The 20136-nt window shown below is 38.8% G+C and overlaps 1 protein-coding gene across 1 annotated transcript in view; it reads right to left on the reverse strand.

Annotated features, from left to right (window-relative positions):
- Positions 1 to 2316: 2316 nt before the first annotated feature.
- Positions 2317 to 20136, reverse strand: part of PDE6B (phosphodiesterase 6B) — an 87820-nt gene continuing 70000 nt past the window's right edge. The window contains exons 9-13 of the mRNA XM_044681800.1: positions 13725 to 13788; positions 13303 to 13377; positions 6511 to 6594; positions 5312 to 5468; positions 2317 to 2378 (exon numbers count right to left, since the gene is read on the reverse strand). Coding sequence (XP_044537735.1) covers positions 2317 to 2378; positions 5312 to 5468; positions 6511 to 6594; positions 13303 to 13377; positions 13725 to 13788 — 442 coding nt within the window. The remainder of the gene's footprint in view (positions 2379 to 5311; positions 5469 to 6510; positions 6595 to 13302; positions 13378 to 13724; positions 13789 to 20136) is intronic.

Raw genomic sequence — 20136 nt, forward strand, 5'->3', positions numbered from 1 at the left:
TCCATTGTTGTGGCTCATTCTTGGTATTTTCAATTATAGCTGAATTTAACAACATAAGAACCCTGGGCCCTCCCCCTCCCACTTCCTATATCTCTGCTGCCCATCTGAGAGGATCAGAGTTACAAAGAATGGTTTGAGAGTAAGAGAGAGATATCTTTGGTGTCGCCCCAGAAGTCAGCCATTCTCTATTTTCTCCCCATGATAATCTGTTGGGAACCTTATATTCATGAGTCCTTTAACCTGTTTATATTCATAGGCACCTAGGTTCCTCTTTATGTTCTCCACAGATACCCAGGATTCTATACCTGGTCATATAGAGGATTTCTGGTTAGGTCCTCATTCTGTTAAGTTGCATTGTAAGCCCTGGTGTTGAGCCTCATTAGGGATAGGATACAGCAGCTCCTGAATCATATACCACCACCCTGTGGACTGTCTCCTGCTTCACCCTTGGGAAGGAGAAGAGTCTCCTTTGCATTTACACTAAATGCTGTTCTGTTAGGAGATTGTGGGCTGCAGCACCACCACTAGCCAAAATTGGCTTGTTCTTTCCCCAAATCCTCATGACTATGATGAAGCCCAGGTGCTGTGTTGCTACTCCAAAGCAACTTCTGAGACGTTCCTAGTATTTTACTTTTGGATGAACCTGACTGATCTTATTGGCCTTCAAAAACTTTGAGTTTGTCTTTTGCCCTTTCTCTTCCAGACCAACATGGCGCTTCACTGATCACTCTTCTCTGCCAAGTACCTGTTTATTGAAATAGTTGCTCTCATTTGATACTGTGCTTTATGGTTACAAAGTGCTTTTACAGATAGACCTCTCATTGGAACCTCACAACAACCCTGTGAGGTAGGTAATACAAGTAAGATTCCCATTTTACGGATGAGAAAACAGGCCAAGAGATTGTTACCCAAAGTCAAAGAGCTATACACGGAGCTTAGGGTTTCCACACTCCCAGGGCAGGGCCCTCTTTCTTCCAACACCCTCCAGCAGTTTCTCATCTTTCACCCAAGATCTCTTACAAAGTCATTCACAGCTTACCTCTTTGGGAAGAGAAGAAAACTTGCCTCTTAAACATGCTAAAGAAGTAGCTTGCAAATATATTTATACAATTCCTTAGAGCTCTAGCTTAACCCTAACAATGATCATGGTGTTCACCCACCAGGCGGCACTTGTTACAAACTAAACCCTTGGTTGCTAAGAGGAAATCGATACCCTTTCAATAACGGGCACCCTTACCTCTCTAATCTGCCATGAATGTATTTGTTGTTAGTGAAGAACAAGGTCACTGGACTCACCATTGTATTAGGGAAAAAACCTCATCTGTGTGATGGGGTGGGAGAACAGCTTTCTGCCTTGGTGACCTCTTCATTTCTTTCTTGGTTTAAAAAAAAACCTCCTATCTTTGCTATGAGGGGCCTGTGGCTGCTGTAATGATGGAAAGTCTCATTTATTAAAAAGGGATTATCTAAATTGATTGAAGTGAGTTAAGTCAGCTGTCTAGATGTACGATCAGAATATGAGATGGGCTAAGTTATCCATTGAAAGCTGAGCTGGGCTGATATCTGGAATGTTAGAAGGCCTGCCTAGAGGAAGGTGTTTGAGATGATTGATGAGAACATATGGATGAGAATCCTAAAGCATGAGAAAGCAAGGAGTTAGAGGAATTGAGATCATGGATCCACTGAAAAGGACTTAAGGCAGTTCTCAATTGGTCTGACGACAATAAGGTTTTAAAGTCTAAACTACATATGGATTGTGGGATTTCCATGCAGAAAATGGGTTCCATTTCTGTGTTGTTGGTCTTTTCTTGTAGACTAGCTGGGACAAGCGTGTTTCCCAATAGACTCACGGTTTTAGCTACACATTACATTTCAGTGTTTTGGTTTCACCTGTAGGGATTTGGGTATAAATTTTGTGAAGAAGAGAAGATGAATTAAAATATCTGTGTGTGTGTGTGTGTGTGTGTGTGTGTGCACGTGCGTGTGCATATGTGTGTTTAGCCAATCTGTACACACAGCACCTAACACTCTTGGGGGAGGTAGTTCCTACTAAAAATGAAAATCTTTTAAAAATAAGCCCAAATTGAACTTTTAGTTCTTGGCTTCACCATAGTTTATAAAAATAACTAAAACCAGTACATCTTTTTAAATGTAAAAAAAAAAAAATTCTTTTGGATTTTTCCTTTGGATTCCCAGAAACCTGCTTATCTCTGCAGACTGCAGTAAGAAACATCAGTTCTGCAGTAGCTTCAATGAGGTGCCTGGGAGACAGGAAGACTCAGATGCATAGCTTGGGGCATCAACAAGGAAGGGTGTTTAGAGGATGCAGCAGGTGGAAGACTTTGGAGCTGGGCCTCCATTGCATATCTCCGTACCAGCTACAATAAAAAAAGAGAAAGAAAAAAAAGTTAAGTCAGAGATTTGCTTGTTTGTTTTTTTCTCTCGGGTCAATGCCAGACTGGTCAGTACTCTTATTGGCACCTCCAAATAGAGGTCACTTTGCCACAGTTAGGAAAAAGGATGGGTACAAAATAGACGGAGGGCTCAAAGCTGATTATCTCTGCTTAAGTTATACTTAGCTTAAGAAATTAACCCTTCTAAATATAGGCACTACCTTATAGATATCTTTTCTTCATACTGTCCCCATATTATGCTTCCAATGATCCTTTACAAGTATAAGCAATTGCAGGAATATCTTAATAATTGTTGCCCCAAACCTTTCTTAAAAAAAACCCAAAAAACTAATACAAATAAATTATGTTGTAAAGAACTCTAAATAATAATAATAGCTAGCATTTAGATAGCATTTTAAGATTTGCAAAGCACTTTGCAAATATCTCATTTTGTCCTCACAACAATCCTGGAAAGTGGTTGCTATTGTTTCCATTTTACACTTAAAGAAACTGAGGTAGATAGGTTACAGGGTCACCTAGCCAGTGGGTATCTGAGACTGGACTTGAACTCAGGCCTTCCCAACTTCAGGCTCAGCACTCTATTCACTGTGCCACTTAACTGCTTCTATTATTATGATTACATATAGATTATATTGTTAGAGTAGGACTACTGTAGTGAAATCACATTCCTATTGTATAAGATGAAACAAATTTAAAGTGATTTGAAACCAGCAAGGGGAAGAAGAAGGTCTGCTCCCAAATTCCATTTCTTTCCCACTCCTAACCTTTGCATCTCTGAGGATGGTGGTTTGTTTTGTGGGTGGTTTGGGAGTTTTTCTTGTCTGACATGGATGATTGCTAAGCGCTAGAGTAAGAAGATGCTGAGCAGGAAATGCTAATTGATGACAAGATAAAGGAACTGTCAAGGACTTGATGACAAATCAGCTTAGTTTGTTCTCCATCCATCCAGGACTGCCAACAACCCCCAATCCCATCACTCTTAGCAAGAGAGTCAATGCTCCCTTAGCAAAGCCCAGGACAGGGATGTAATAATTCTGTAGTTACCTTCCAGGACACAAATAAATTTTTTTTACATGAAATGTTTGCCAGCAATAGTTGCTATCGTGAAGAGGGTCGTTACCCATGCTGTAGTGATCACATACTTGTCTGCATTCTGCTGTGACTGTTCTATTAATATTTAATACATTTTAACTTGGGGTAATTTAACTTGAAATGATGTCTAATTTTTTTGGCAGCCAGGAGCCTAGTGGTGGGTGAACAATCCCAGTAAAGAGGAGGGGAGTGATAAACGAGGGATTTTCTAAAATTCTGTGATCATGGGCGTTTGTAGACTATGTCCATTAACTATTTAAGAGGATTGTTAACTGAACGAACTCTATAAACTAATACTAGTTGACAATTAATGATAGTACTATATAGGAAGCACTTACTTAGTGCTTTAAGCTTTACACAGTGTTTACAGATACTATGTTATCCTTACAACAACCCTGCGAGATAGAGAGGTGTTATTATACTTGAAAAATCTTTTTTTGATACTATGGCATCCTGGGCAGAAAGCTGAAGGAAATGCTTCCGGTTCTTTCAATTGAGAATTTGGACTTGAGAAGCAGTGGATAAGGTCCTGAGACTAGACACTTACTAGCTCTGTGTGACTCTGGGAAATCACTTAACCGTTGTATGCCTCAGTTTCCCCAAATGTAAAATAGGGCTGATAATAATACCTACCACATGGGGTTGCTGTGAGGAATAAATGAGATAATCTTTGTAAAGCACTTGGCACAATACCTAGCAAATTATTGGAATGTAATAAATGTTTATTTCTTCTCTTTGGTGCCTTGATGCAACCTTTAAGGCAGGAGCACACGCATGGTTATCTTCATTGTGCTGAAGAGAAAACAGGCCTTGAGAGGCTAAAAAATTTACCAAGATTCCATATTTTGGAATTAAATGGTTTAGCTTGGATTTGAACCCAAGTATCCCCCCAATTACAAATTCAGTGTCTTCCTACTACACTATGCTCTTTCTAGACTATAGTTCAATATACTGGAATGTTGTATTTTGTACTAAAGATGGAGAATCTCTAATGAAGGCCAGAAAGTATATACTTGTTTAGAGGCTTCCTAATTTCATAGGTTTAAATTGAACATAGGAGGGGAAAGAGAAAAACCCATATAACACTAAAAAAATGAAACTATGGAGGACAAGAGTGATAGACAAAGAAAAACTATAGCGGGGAAAGTAAAAGTCAAAAATGAACTAGAAGGAAAGTTGGAAACCATTTGTGTGGCCCCAAGTTCAATATATAGACTTTGAGTAATAAAATGAACTTGTAACCTTCATGTAAAAAGGTAATAATGACCTCAGAGAGATCTCTGAGTCATGGTGGAGGAACATTGGTAAGAGGACAGGAGACCATCCCATTTATATAAAGCTCCATTCCCAGCTCCTTCAATATTTAGCTTATGGAAAATCTGAATGACATTAGTGCCTTCAACATTCTAAAGGATTATCAGGTGGAGGAAAGATTAGACTTAGTGTAGACTTTGGCTAATTGGGTTTATTCCGTGGCTTGGGAAACAGAATGAGGACCAATGGGTGGAAGTTATAGAGGCTGATTTTGCCTCAATAGAAAGAAGGCGTTCTTCCTAAAAATTAAAGCTGACCAGAAATGGAATGAGTTGTCCTGTTAGGTAGTGAGCTTCCCATAGCTAGTAGTGTCCAATCAGATGCTGGATAGCTGTCAGGAATGTTCTAGGAGAGATTCCTACTCAAGAAGCTGGAGGATGGCCTGGATGATTTAGGCTCTTCTAATTTTGAGTATCTACACTAAGATCTTGGAGTTCTCAATGAATTTTTGTCTTCACAGTGTAACAGTATTTATTAGTCAACTTCAATACCTTTCTTGGCTACATTTCTTTCCTCTTGTGTTTTCTTTTCTTCCTCCAAAGCCTTCACTTTCGCCTCATATTCATCAGCCAGGGCCTTCCACTCCTTCCTGTTATTCAACAGCCTGTCAAACATGGGTTGGATTTCCTCATGGAAACGTGAAAACTCCTGAATGGAAGAGAGGATAAGAAAGAGAGGTCAGCATTAATGGATTTCATCCAGAAAAGGAAAAAATCCTGATGTCAGCCCTTTAAAAAAATCTGCATTTTAATTGTTGTTGTTTTAAAAACATAGCCCTTTAGGAAGCAAAAGGTCATATGTTCAACTTTGGCAACCCATGAAAAGAAAAATTCTTGTGTCTTCTTACTAAGAGTCAGCTTTGGAGAATCCATGAGAGAGAACAAAAGTCTCCTACAGTATATGTAAGACTTTTGTCTTCTTCCTTGTCTCCTCCACAGTGTAAGGTAAAGAAGAGAGGCTCACTCAAGACTTGAAAGATTATCTGGTTCTTGGGAATTAATTAGGCATTATTGTTATGGATGGTAATGATGACCACCCCACTGGACATGGCACAAGACTTCAGGAACTCTCTCTGCCTCTCTCATAGTTCCATTCATAGTACCATCGTTTCTCTCTCTCTCATCCTTATCAATCCTCTTCATCATCACCGCACATTGTCTCACTTCTATCACCGTTCTCTTCTCCCTCATTGTCTTGCCCTCACACTGACTTGTCCTCCTTTCTTTACTCATTGATCCATTCCCCTCAGTCATAACCCTTTGTGGTTCCTCTTTAATATTCCATTCCCTCTTACACTATAGTCCCCTCATTGAAGCTCAGCAGAAAAAAAAAAAGATTCAAATGACTATGATGGCAAAGCTCACATAAAGAAGACTGATTAAGAAACATAATGACCCTTCTCTCAGTAGAGAGGTGGTAGACTGTTGTTGAAGAATGTAGAATACATCAGCAGATATGGGCAGTTTTGGTGTGTTTTGCTTAAAAGCATTTTTATTTCAAGGGAGGGTCCTAGAGGGTGGCAGAAGCAGTTACTGGAAATCTTATTGGGTATATTCTGTGGCTTTGGGAGACAGAACTAGGACCAATGAGTGGAAGTTATAGGGAGGTCAGGGAGTGATATTAAAAAGCAAATATGGAGAGCAGTCCTTTCCTCCTAGTAACCTCTGGAGAGAACTGATCGTATGCTTACCTTGTACACAAATGTGCATACAAAGTCAATGAACCCCACTTGCAGCTTAGGCAGCTCAGCAGCTTTGTTCCTGTCCATCATGGGCTTAGAAAGGAGGGAAAACAGAAGTTCAGGTGAGGACAGAGGACTCAAGGTACAGCCTTTATTATTCCTACAGTAGCACAGGTCTCCAGGGCAGATCCCAAGAGCCCTGACATAGCTTACTGAAGACACCCGTTCCTCCTTCCCTGGAGTCTCTCTGGGTTTTTTACATTTACTAGCTTTTAGTATCCGATAAAATAGAATTGTCTATTATTTAAAAATGTGTAAGAATGGGGGTCCAATCAAACCTGATATGATTAAGGCCTAGACATATCTATCAAACCAGTCATTCAATCAATCCATCAAGAGCACTGGACTAGGTATGAGAAGTCCTTGAAAGCTATTGGATAAAATGGGGTGAAGGTATGTTGGGACAAGATGAAGAAACACAGTGACATCTCTATAAGTTTTGCATAAAATGGTAAACCAGGTGGAATTGGGCATTCGAACTTTTGACAGTGAGGTCCTGAGAAGGAAACTCAGTAGGAAGGAAGCACTTCTGTCTTCTTGCCTGCTGCTTTGATCCTTTGATTTGTGAACTTCTGAGAGGAAAGTCAATGGATCTCAAACTTCTCATCAATGGCCAAGAGTAAATTAGATAAACTGAGTCAATGCAGCTTCAAGAGTCTAAAAAGAACCCAGCAGAAGCTATACTTTACATATAGACACTCTCCCAAAGGGATTTCCAGGAAGTACAAGTTATTCCTTTGTTATATGTGCTTTCTGAGCTCGAATCTGCTTTCTCCTAGGCTCCATATGTACTTGTGGGAAAATGGATCATAGACTTTTGTACCCTTTGGTTTTACTGTTATCACCTTAGTAAAATCCCTTTTCTAAAAGCTAATAAAGTCTGAGTAATTGATATTGCTTAATAATCAATGAGGGAAGCCCATTAATGTAGGAGAGGGACTCATGAGTTATAGCTCTAAGAAATATCTCCCCCAGGCCTTCAGGCTTCCCTCTAGAATTCTAGAACCTTAAGGGAGGAAGTAGAAGCTACTTTCTGGGAGATCTATTTGCTAGTCTGAGTGAGGAGTTGGGAAAATAGCTTCAGAATATGTTCTACAAATGGACCTTACCCCATCACTCCCCACGAGAAAGGACTGTTTGAATCATAAACTCTAAACCAGTGGTCTACAGAGTGAGGTTTATGGTATGATTTCATGGGGTAACCAGTCAATGCAGTAAGATGAGTTTTATCCCAGTCTCTCTCCAATAGCCATTCAGCCTTCCTTCTAACCCAGTTAGTTACATTACCCTCTTCACCCATTAACAAGCAATATTCTCTTAGTCTACCTACTTCCAAAGTTGACCTCCTGGGGTGGGACTGTGTAAGTTCCTAACTTTTCCCTTTCTGCACTGGGTATTAGACTTTCAGGATGGTAATTACCCAACCAGGTTCTTGAACTAGCAGCTGTATAGGCAAAATCTGCCTATTGTAGGCACCTCTGGTGGGCTTTGCTATGTGTCAGTGGTTAAGCAGTTAGAGCCCTGTCTCCCCTTCTCTCATTTTTAGTGGGACAGAATAAGACAAAATGAATGCATAGACATGGTTGGTTTGTGATCTGTACTGAAGAACTCATTACGTTATCCTTCCCCTTGTACCCTTCTTCCGAATTCCCCTATTTATTTTCAGGTCACCATCATTCTCTCTCTCTCTGTCTCTATCTCTCTCTCTGTTTGTCTCTGTCTCTGTCTGTCTCTCTCTCCCCTTTCTCTCTGTCTCTGTCTCTTTCCCTACTCCCCCCTTTCTCTCCCCTCTTCTCCCCTTTCTCTCTGTCTCTTTTCTTTCTTTTTGTCTCTCTCTCTCTGTCTCTCCGTCTCTGTCTCTCTCATCTCTCTCTTGTTTCTCTCTCTCTCTCTCACCCCCGTTTTGTTATCCTTGATTTTTCATTAACTGAAACTGTTTTCTTCAGAATTATCAGTTATGTCTTAACTGCCAAATCTGATGGCCTTTTCTCAGCCTTATCCTTCTGGACCTCTCTATAGCATTTAACGTTGCAAATTTCCAAGTTCTCTCTCTCTGGATATTTAACTTTCTTCTCTCTCGGTTGATGAAAACAACATAAGTGGGTCACCAATAAGAAATATCATACTGGAACATTTTTTAAAATTTAAGAATGTTCTAACTTGTTTTAAAGTCTTCCAAATAAAGAGTTTCATTGGATTCTGAACCCATTTGTTAAAAATAAAAAACACAACACGTTCCAATTAGTCTGTAAGAAAAACCGAGTGACTGCAGGGAAGATGGAAATTTACTAGCCAAATTTTAACAAAAACCTTTGCAAAATTGGTGGATGGAACTGAAAAATGATCATGACCATTTACTAAGTGCAGCCAACAATGTACTTCTTTCATTTAAATGTGTATTTTTTTGTAGCTGTTCTTTTCAGCTATGATAAGAGGTTCTGGGTTCAAAATAGGCCTCAGATACTTCTCAGTATCTGAGTAATCAATATACAATATTATATTGTGTATAAGGTAAGGGGTTAAAAAATTAAAATAAACTGCATTTAGAACCAACCCCTCAAATGACTGGGCCACAACTCTTAAATCAAGATTTTCAAAAGTTATAAAACATGTTTAATCATATTACTCTCACTAAAAATATTATCGCTGATATTTTTACTGGAAACAGTTTGTACCATTAATAAAATATTTTATTCATTTATATATCTATCATCCTTTAAATTTTTTATTTTGCATAAGTTTTATAATACACATAATTATTAGCACAATAGTATATGTGAATAATTTATAAATAAGTAAATATGCTTTTTTTGAGTACACAGTAAACTTTTTTCTGATTGAGACATGGAATCAAAGAAGTTTGGAGAGTACTGTTGTAAATTATTCACATCCTTGGACTTTCCTTTTGAGCTCTGGTCGTTTAATATAGATATGTTTACAGTGTCATAATCAGCATGCATGAGTGGTTCTATATATATATCTAGCCCATTGCATATATGAATCATTCTCAACTCTAAAATGTCATGATTAATTTCTTTCAAGTTTCCTCCTTGTAGGAATAGCTCTTCTCATTATTACCTGCCTTCTAAAAGATGAAGGTAAATCAAGAATTGATTGGCTGCTAGGCAGATATCTGAAGAATTGAAAATCCCCCCCCCCCCCCATCTCTATCATAGCCTAACCCTGAGCAAATTTTGATCTGTATAAGGAAAGCGTCATCTGTTTTCTCCATATAGTAAGACAATCTACAACATACCATACTATAACTTCTGTTTCTTTCCTTTTGTCTTCACCCGAATAGTCTCTATCATGTTCCTCCTTCTTACAAGGCCATAGATTTCTATCCTGTGATTTATATATCTTCTTGTTAACTCATTTCCCTTCTTCTGGGGAATTTTCTTTCACAAAGTAGCCAAGAGGTTAACTGGATAAGAAGGCCTGAGGCAAAGGAAGGATGCCTGAGCAAGAACTAGCTTGGGTCCATGGATTAAAAGTCTAATGATATGTCCAGTAGTTTAAAGGAAACATAGGATTGTTCTCCTTTCTGGTAGTCACTTAGCTCTGATGTGGTAGGGAATGCTTCCATATTCCAGAGATTACTGATTCGTGAGATGACGACAGACTAGTCTGGGGCAGAGACAACTAAGCAAAGAGGGTCTTTGGAGGGAGGAGATTCTGAAGAATCTATGTAAGAATTTAGTCTCTTATTGGACAAATCTGCCATCATCATGTGAGTACATCCCATAAGTTATCGACTTTATTGAGGTAAATTTCACTCTAAAGTTCTACAGACTCTGGCTCGGAGTCCAGCTGGTATTCTATTAAACCTATGTTTTAACTTGGAAAATATTGTTACTTTTCCTATATTTAATCATTCCAGCAAGCAGAGGCATCTCTCCATTGATTTTTTCCCATTGGGGTTTTATAGTTTTCTTTGAATGTGCTGAATTAAATCAATACTTGAGAATGTAATACTTTTTGTCACCAATGTGAACAGAAATTTTCCTCTATTATATCTGCAAGCTGTGTGTCATGAATGTGTAGGAGGGCAATTGATTTTGGTGGATTTTCTCATCTCCCCAACTTTGCTGAACTCAATTATTTTCTTTCATCATTTTGGAGGCCGATTCCCTGGATTATTCTTGCTACCAATCAGATCACCTGCACCACAGGTTATTTTTGCTTCTCCCTTTTCCTACCTATTTTTTTTCTAGTTTCCTACAGGGGAAAGAATGTTGGATTTAAGAGTCAGGAAGACTCAAGTTCAAGTGCCACCTCTGTCTCTATTGAACTGTGTGACCATGGAAGTTACCTGGCCTCTTTTAGTCTCATCTATGAAATGGGGATAATAATAATACCTACCCTACAAGGATGTTTTTAGACTTAAATAAGATTATGTATGTTATAGTATCTGATCAACTTTAAAGCACTATATAAATGTATTATTTATTATCTCATTCTCATATTTTTGATGTTCAGATAGAAATGATCCTTCTGCAAGGATTATTCTAATTATCATTATTAATTTATTTCTCCATCATCGCTAGCATCAGTACCAACATATCTGGGCTAAATTTGGATGGTGACCTGGGACAACCTGATCTTGTTACAGTTTTGAAAGAAAAGTACTCCTGTGTTTCTCCAACCATTGTAATGTTGGTTCTTGGTCTTGAATATCCTATATTCTTTGTCATGTCACGTAACCCCCTCCATTATCAGTTTATTTTTAGACTTTTAATCAAGAGCAGACATTGGATTTTGTCTAATGCTCTCCTGGCCTCCATGGAGACAATTATAAGATTTTCATTACTTTTCCTGTTAATGTGATAATAGTTTTCAGGGAGCGACTCTCCTTGGCCCTAGGGGAAAATTGTTAGAATGTGCTATTGTGTTCTGTCTGCTAACAGTCTACCTACATTTTTTTCCATCTTTGTTCGCAAGAGAAACTGGCCTGCAATTTTCTTTTTTTGTATTGTCCTAGAAGGCATAATTTTGCTGACAATATTCAAGTCCCAATTATTCAGCCTTATTTTAAGGGTATCAAATGACAGGAGTACTTTGTAGATCATTCTGTTCTGTTTAATTTATCTTCTATTTATCTTGCCTCACCACTCTTCCCCAGAATCCCAACTTAGAGGTAAATATCTTCTTCAGAAGCCTCATAGTACCTTGTTTTGCACCTCCTTAAGGCACTTATCTAATATTATATATAATGATTTTCAATCTTTTGTGTTTTATCTACCTGCTAGACTATAAGTTCTTTGAAGGCAGGGAAGCTTGTATTATCTACCTAATTAGATAATATATGTACAAATGCTTTGTAAACCTTGAAGGACTTTTTAATTATTAACCACCCCAAAAATGGTATGCTAGTTAGATCTGGGCTGACTTTGAAGTTGGAAAGAACTGGATTCAGTTTGTGCCCTTGACACAAATTACCTTTATCATCAAAAACAAGACCTTTAATCTCTCATTATTCTTGGCAACTTACTTAAAATGCAAGTTAAAGAGGAATTTATGATCTACATCGCTGGAGAGAATTTCCATACCAGGAGTTTCTCACAGCAATGAAACCATAAGTTCAAAAAAAAAGAGCCATGGATTTTCAATTACATGATCTGAGTTTGAGTCCTACCTCTGCTACTTATTATCTGTGACTACCTTCAGATGACTTAATTTCTCTGGATATCAGTTTTCACTTCTGGAAAATGGGAGGTTGGAGCAGCAAATTATTTCAAAGGTCCCTGCTACCTCGAAAAGCTTCTATGCTTTAAAGAGGATCTCAAAAGCAGAATTGTGCTATTGAGAGAGGTGGTGGTTTCCCCCTCCTTGCAGGTCTTCAGGCAGAGGTCGAGTTGATGACTTGTTGGTTTTGTTACAGTGGCTTGTATTAGATGATGGTTGAGAATCAAAGTCTCTGATAGGTCCCAAGGAGCTATCCATGGTCCTGAGGAGACACTCCCTTTCCCAAGGAGCTGTCCGTGGTCCTAACAGAGACACTCCCTTTCCTCTGATCATTTCTGGCTTAAGGTTTTAGATGCCAGAATTTCAACTTGTCTTGTTGGCTATGCTCACTCTGCTCCTTGGTCCCTTTTGTAGGACTGCTCCTTGTCTGCTGAACCTGTTGTTCCTGCTGTGACTTTTATTTTAGCCTTAGATCTGCTGTTCTAGAACCAATGCTTATTTCCCTACTTGTCCAGTCATGACTGTGCAGTATCATGTATTTACAAAGGCAGGCTAGTAATTGAAGGAGGGCTGAACTTGGCACCAGGAGAGACTTATGTTCAAATTCCAGCTTTAATACTGAATACCTTTGTCCATCTTGGCAAGTACTTAATTTCTTTGGTCTGCCCTCCTGTTAAGCACCCTCAGGATTTGGCCCAGGTTGGCTGTTCCTGTTCTTCCCCCTCTCCCCCACCCAGATTATTAGCTCCCTTAGAAATGGGAACAAGTTTTATGCTTTTCCATCTCTCCATTAATCCCCAATCAGAAAATTGCATAAAGTAAGGTTGTGTACACAATAGGTACTCAATACATAAAATGAAATAAAATGGCTTTCCAGATTAGCCTCATCATTTAACATCATTAAAGCAAGGATGGATAAGTGGGATTTGGATACTAGCAGTAAAAATTATGCTGAATGAACCTTAGGGAATACATAGGAAGGCTGCTTGGGTCTTTTTCAAATTTAAATTTCAGTTTCTTTACTGTAGGTGTATGGAATGCAGATACAATACTTACAATTGGCTGCTGATCAAGCACTGTTCTTTCCAAGTCACCTTGTTCCCAGAACTCAGCAGCCACCAGCAGTGCTACCTATGCACCATAGAGAAGAGAATTTAATTCTGCTAGATTTTATAGGTTCATATAGAATCATTGTAAGCTTTCCCCAAGCCTGAGAAACTTTTTCTGTTCTTGGCCACTGATTTCTTCTGCCCTAATAATCCTTAACCCTATTTCAACACCACCATTTACCTAAATTTCTTCTTGTAATGGAATCTTGTTATATAAATGGTTGTCTGCCCTATGGCAGCCTCCTACTTACTTAGGAGATGATCTGAATATTGGTAGGGAGGGAAGAAGGATGGAATTCAGGTTAATGCTATGTTAAACATTTGTATAGAATGCTTAAAACCACAAAGAATAAGGCATAAGGTTCTGACCTTACTCTGGACTTCCCACGGCTTGGTGATGGCAGATAAATCACATGCAGTCATCATCATGGCCCTATAAGAGAGCAAAGATAGCATCAGCATCTACCCACAGCAATGCCTAGATTTCCTCACACTTTGCTACCTTTGAGAAGACATGAATCCAACAAAGAATAAGAACCACTTAGAGGCAAACTTCCCTAGAGAAAGTATATCCCTCCCTCCTGCACCCACTTTTCATCTAGTACTCAGCTACATCTATCGCTCACACCTTCAACCCACTATTCATTTTTTACTTATGCACTGTCTCTCCTTTCAATTCAATTCAACCTGGACCTATCCAGATTCCCTGTTCAAAATTTCTCTCTATCTTTGGTTTAGCTCCTCTACTCCCAGCTCTCATGGCATCTGACTTCTATAGAATTATAGTCACAGAATGTGGAAGGATCTAGTCCAACCCCTTCATTTTATAGAGAAGAAAATCAGTGTCCTGAGAGATGGAGGGACTTGTCCAATATAATCCATTTAGTTTGTGGTAGAACTGGGATTTGTGTGAATGAAAAAACCATCTTCAACTTCCCTAATACGAGTTAAGCCATCCTTTGCTCGAAGATGTCAAATGAGAGAGAACTCGCCCATTCCCATCAGCTTGTTCTACAGTACTTTGGGCTCACTCTAATGGTTAGACATTGTACTTGATATCAAGCCTAAATCTATATCTTTGCGACTGCCCCAAGTTCTTCCCTTGGGCTAAGCCGAACAAGTTGAAGGCCCCTTCTAGAGGACAGTTCTTCACAGACTTGAAGACAGACATCAGTGTTCTCTAATCTTTTCTTCAGGCTACACATTCTCCATTTTCTCAACTCATTTGAGGCCTTTAGACATACTAGTTACTCTTTCCTGCTTGTCAATGGCACTTAAAATGTGGTGTTCAAACTGAAAACAATAATCTAGATATGGTTTGACCAAGGAAGAGCATTAAAAACACCTTCCTTGCCCTTCCTCTTATAATGTTGTCTGAAATTTCATTGGCTTTTTTGGCTGTCTTTTCATACTATTCTCTCCAATTGAGCTTAGAGTCCACTAAAACGCCTAGATCTGCCCCCACTACCACAGATAAACTGCTGCTTTTTATTCAGGCCTCCTATTTATATATGGAAATTTTTTTGTGCCCAAGTGTAAGACAACATTTTCTCCTACTGTATTTTATCTTAACAGATTCAGTCCAGACTCATATTCTATTGAGATTGGGAGGGTGATTAGTAAAGGGAGATCCTGATGCTGTTGTCCAACATATTAGCTATTCCTCTCAGCTTTGTGTCATCTGTGAATTTGATAAGCATACTGTTTATGCTATTATCCAAGTCAATGTAAAAAATTTTTAACAGAACAATGTCAACCACAGTTTCCTAGAACATTCCACTAGAGACCTCCTGCCAAGCTGATGGCTAATGTTTACTCATTAGATCTGGTCATTCAGTCTTTTCCACAAGAAAAACTTGAGTAACTATGTCAACATATCTAGATTAATTCTATTTATAACATTCCCCTGCTCTACCGGTCTAATAAATCTGCCTCCCAATAGGAAATATGTATATTGTGGCATGACCATAGGAAACTCACTCATTAGTGTAATAAACCTATGCTAGACCTTTGTGATCACCATCACTTTTCAAGACCCCTTTAATACTTGTGATGTTTTGGGTTCTCCCTGATTTTATCCTTTTTTTTTTTTTTGGTAAATTTAAACATTTTATTTAATTAATTAATTTAGAATATTTTTCCATGGTTACATGTTCTTTCCCTCCCCTTCAGCCTCTCCCTGTAGCTGACGTGCAATTCCACTGGGTTTTACATGTGTTATTGATCAAGACCTATTTCCATATTATTGATATTTGCATTAGGGTGATCGTTTGGAGTCTACATCCCCAGTCATATCCGCATCAACCCATGTATTTAAGCAGTTGTTTTTCTTCTGTGTTTCTACTCCCACAGTTCTTCCTCTGAATGTGGATAATGTTCTTTTTCATAAGTCCCTCAGAGTTGTCCCTGATTTTATCTTGAAAATGACATCAACCAAGTTAGTAACACCATTTAATTATCTGCACATGCTCCTTTATTGTAAGAGAACTTCTATAAGTGAAACTGTCCGTCCTCCTTGAGCAGAGCTATGCAAGGTCCCTGGACATGTCTGTGTGTGCTCATGTTTGAGAGACACCCAGAAACACTAGAGATGGAGAAATCCCTATGAAAGGAGCATCTTTCAGGGATCAGACTAGTGGAAGCCTGACAAGGAGATACTGCCTAAGGAAGATACTGGCAGGCAAGGCATCCATTAGGAATAAAGCCAACTGACCAGAGACACTGACCAGAGATGATGGGGGGTGCTGAGATACAGGGAAGAGCCTGACCAGGGTAATTCACATTAAGAAGATTTTTAAAATGCAGAGGGAGGGGAAAATTGGCCCTCATTTATTCTACCAAGCTACAGACAACATGAATAGGAGCAGGTATGATATAGAAAGAAGAATTCAATTAAAGAGGCTCTAAAAGGGAGGTGGGAAATAATAATCATAGTCTCAGTTTTCAGGGTTTCAGATGACACAAAGTTTTGTTGATAGATAGCTAATACACAGAATGGCAGAGTTAGAATCCAGAAGGATCTTGGTAGGCTGGAGCATTGGGCTGAATCTAATAAGGTAAAATTCAATAAAGACAATAATAAAGCCTCATCCTGAGGTGCAAAACCTCCCCCCTCCAACTTCACAAGTCTAAGATGGAAGAAGCATGGTGAGACAGCAATTGTTCTGAAAAATATCCAAGAGGTTTAAACATGTTATAAATCTAAGAAGATAGTCAGAAGTGGGATGCAGTGGTTAGAGGCATAACTACCAGGAAGAGGGAGGAGATAGGACCACTGGATTCTGCCCCCATCAAACTTCATCTGTAGTATTGTATCTGTAATCTGTAGTACTGCATTCCGTTTGGGGCTCCCTATTTTAAGAATTTATTATTAAATTAAAGAATATCCAGAGGAGGACAACTAGGACAATAAAGGGACTTGAGCCCATGTTCTATGAGGATTGGCTGAAGGAACTGGGCATGTAAGACTGGGGGAAGGAGGGAGTTAGGGATGATAGCTGTCTCTAAGTGCTTGAAGAGCCATCATGAGGAGAAATATTAGACTCTAGTATATCTTTGAGGAGAGATTATCCAGTTTCCACCTGAAGACCTCCAGGGTTGGGGAAGATACTCACATAAATCTCCTCAGATAGTCCATCCTGCTTTTGGATAGTTATGAGGTCTCAGAAATTGTCCCTCACATCAAGCTGAAGTTTTCTACCTTGTGACATATGTTTCTAACATGGTAGTCTAGGCCATATCCAATTCCCCTTCAAATATGAAAAGATGGTGTTCCTATTCCTCTTAACCCTTCCCTTCTTCACATGAAATATCTCTGGCCACTTCAATGGATGCTCCAGTATTATAGAGGAAGATAGGTGGCATAGTGGTTAGAGTGCCAGGCCTGAAATTGAGAAAATCTGAATTCAAATTCAGCCTCAGAGACTCAACAGCTATGTTATCCTGGGCAATCACTTTAATCTCTGTTTGCCTCAGTTTCCTCATCTGTAATATGGAGATAATATTAGTACCTACTTCCTGAGGTGGTTGTGAGGATCAAATAGACAATAATTGTAAACCACTTAAAGTACAAACTGAACACAGTATTACAGGTGTGGTCTGACAAAGGCAGAAAACATTAGGAAAGGATCATCTTTTTAGCATCATTTGTGCCAGGCTGGAGATGATCCCATTCCAATGGGAGAGAGTAAAGAAGAATTAATAAGAAGCTTATTGATGAAGGTAAAAGAAGAAAGTGTAAAAGTTGGCTTGAAGTTTAACAAAAACTAAGATCTTGGCAACTGGTCCAATAACTTCCTGACAAATTGAGGGGAGAAAAAATGGAAACAATGTTAGATTTTATAATCTTGGGCTCAAAAATCACTGCAGATGATGACTGCAACCAAGAAGCTAAAAGCTGTTTGCTCTTTGGAAGGAAAACTAATCTGGACAGCATACTACAAAGTAGAGACATCACCTTGTCAAGAAAGGTCTATATAGATAAAGTTGTGGTTTTTTCAGTAGCAATGTATGGCTACGAGCATTAGACTATAAGGAAAACTGAGCAGCACAGAATCAATGTTTTCAAATTATGGTGCTGGAGAAGACTTTTGAGAGTCCCTTGGGCAGCAAGAAGATCAAAGCAGACAATACTTAAAGAAATGAATTCAGACTATTCACTGAAAGGTTGAATATGTAAACTGCAGCTTAAAACACTGGCTACATGATGAGAAGACAGTCCTTATTAGAAAAGACCTTTTTGTTCAGAAAGATTAAAGGCAGATGGAGAAGAAGATGATAGAAGATGGACATGGAAGCAGAAAACATGAGCTTGGACAGACTTTGGGAGATAGTGGAAGATAGTATGCTATGGTCCATGGGTTCATGGTCAGGCATGGCTGAATGACTGAACAACAGATGTGACTTATGACTGGAATCTAACTTTGGAAAGAAATACCTTATTCAAAAGGAGCAACTTTTCACAGCAATATTGTATCATTCAAATGGGTATCCCAAAAGTTGGTTCATTTTTTAAAAAGTCTAATAACTTTAAACTGTACTAAGACTTTTGGGATACTCTGTATATTAAGGAGAAGTACTCTTATGAGAAATATGTGAACCAGAGGAAAAGCAAGTTGAAAAGTATTGGAAGAGGACAATAGATGGGAAAAATGGAAGCAATATTGGGTTGATCAAAAAATCCAACTATACTCACTTCTGTTGACAGACCAAGATCTTCTATGATTGCTATTTTGTCTTTAAACTCGACCTGCATGAAGGCAGATTATTCTTGTGTTGCCAATGAGATTTAGGGGAACACATTGTTTTAAGGTATGCAAAATGAAAGATTGGTAGGTGGATTTTCCAGGACAGTGGTAATTCAAGTTCAGATATTATTGGATTTGGTCACAAAATTGTGATAAATGGCTTGAAATATGTAAGAACTATAGATGGAACTATTGTTTTTTATTGGTAAGTGATTTACCCAGGAAGTGTCTTAGACCAAATTTGAACCCAGGTCCTCCCAACTCTAGGCCTGGCGCTCTATCCACTCTACCACCTAGCTGCTCTTGGATTCATTTCTGCTTCTTTACTGTTGCTGTGACATTTACTGGGGTAAATGATGGCTCTGCTCAGATCTCTTTCTTCTTAAGTGCCAGACTTCAAGACAGTAACCTATCACTGGTATTTTTCATTCTGAGAATATGAGTCATATAACAAAAAAGAAATAGTTCAAGATAAGAATTCCCAAGGCGTATGATGACCTGAGAAGATCCAGGCCACTTTTAAGCAAACTAAATTCTTTGGGTTGTTAAGCCTATGATGAGTCCTTTGATCCTTCCAGAAAGCATTGCCATGTCTCCAGGGCAGCTGGGACTCCCAATACATCCTGGTGTAATTCATCTCTGCCAAAATCAATTGGCAAGAATAATATATAACTGGGAGGTGCACATTCAGCTTCTGACCTGTTTCCCCTTTCTAATAGGTTTTAAGTAATGTTGGCTCTAGTAACAAATCAAAAGATATCTTTCTCTATAAAAAATAGACAACTGGGGATTGGTTACTGCTGTGAAAACTCTCTTCAATTTTCAGAAGGTCTCTCTTTCTTGAACCTACTTTTCTTCTCTCAAAAAGTATGTCAGGATCCATTTGTCCTGAATAATTGGAGATGAATTAGCAATATGAGTTTATGGTCTTGAATAAATACTGCCAGACCTTAACCCCTTTGTCAGAACCTGGTTCCTGTTTGGTCTCTCTACTTCCTGGGTCTCTTCCTAGCCCTTCTGGTCCAAACACAAGCTGAAGGAAAATTAATTCTAGGAAGATTACTTGATTCTAATGGATGCTGCACTTCTTGGCTTCCAATATAAACCATGATAGAGCAATAAGGTATGTAGTATGCAAACCTGTGACAGATGCTCTTTCTTTCAATGGAAGAAAATTAGAATGTAGTCTAAGGGTCATAATATTTAAAAGATGCACTGACACGTCAATCCTGGAAGGTGGCAGGTATATTGGCCAATTCAAAGTCATAGCCAAGCATTCATAGTGTATGAGCTGTGACCAAAAGACTGCTTTCCATTCACCCCTCACTTTAGTTCTAAGAAAGTTATAGGCCCCCTCAGGTCCAGATTAGTACAGATCCACACCTGTTGGACTCTAGCCAAAACAGCTAAGATCAATGGAAGGGGGCAGCATTTATGGTTGATGATTTTATCTAGTCCTTGGCTCTGAGTTAAGGGGTCTGCCTTGCTTCCCTTTGGAGGAACAACTAGAAGAGAAAAAGATGCATCTGCTAGCA

This window comes from Gracilinanus agilis, chromosome 6 (assembly GCF_016433145.1).
Source record: "Gracilinanus agilis isolate LMUSP501 chromosome 6, AgileGrace, whole genome shotgun sequence".
Classification (NCBI taxonomy): Eukaryota; Metazoa; Chordata; class Mammalia; order Didelphimorphia; family Didelphidae; genus Gracilinanus; species Gracilinanus agilis.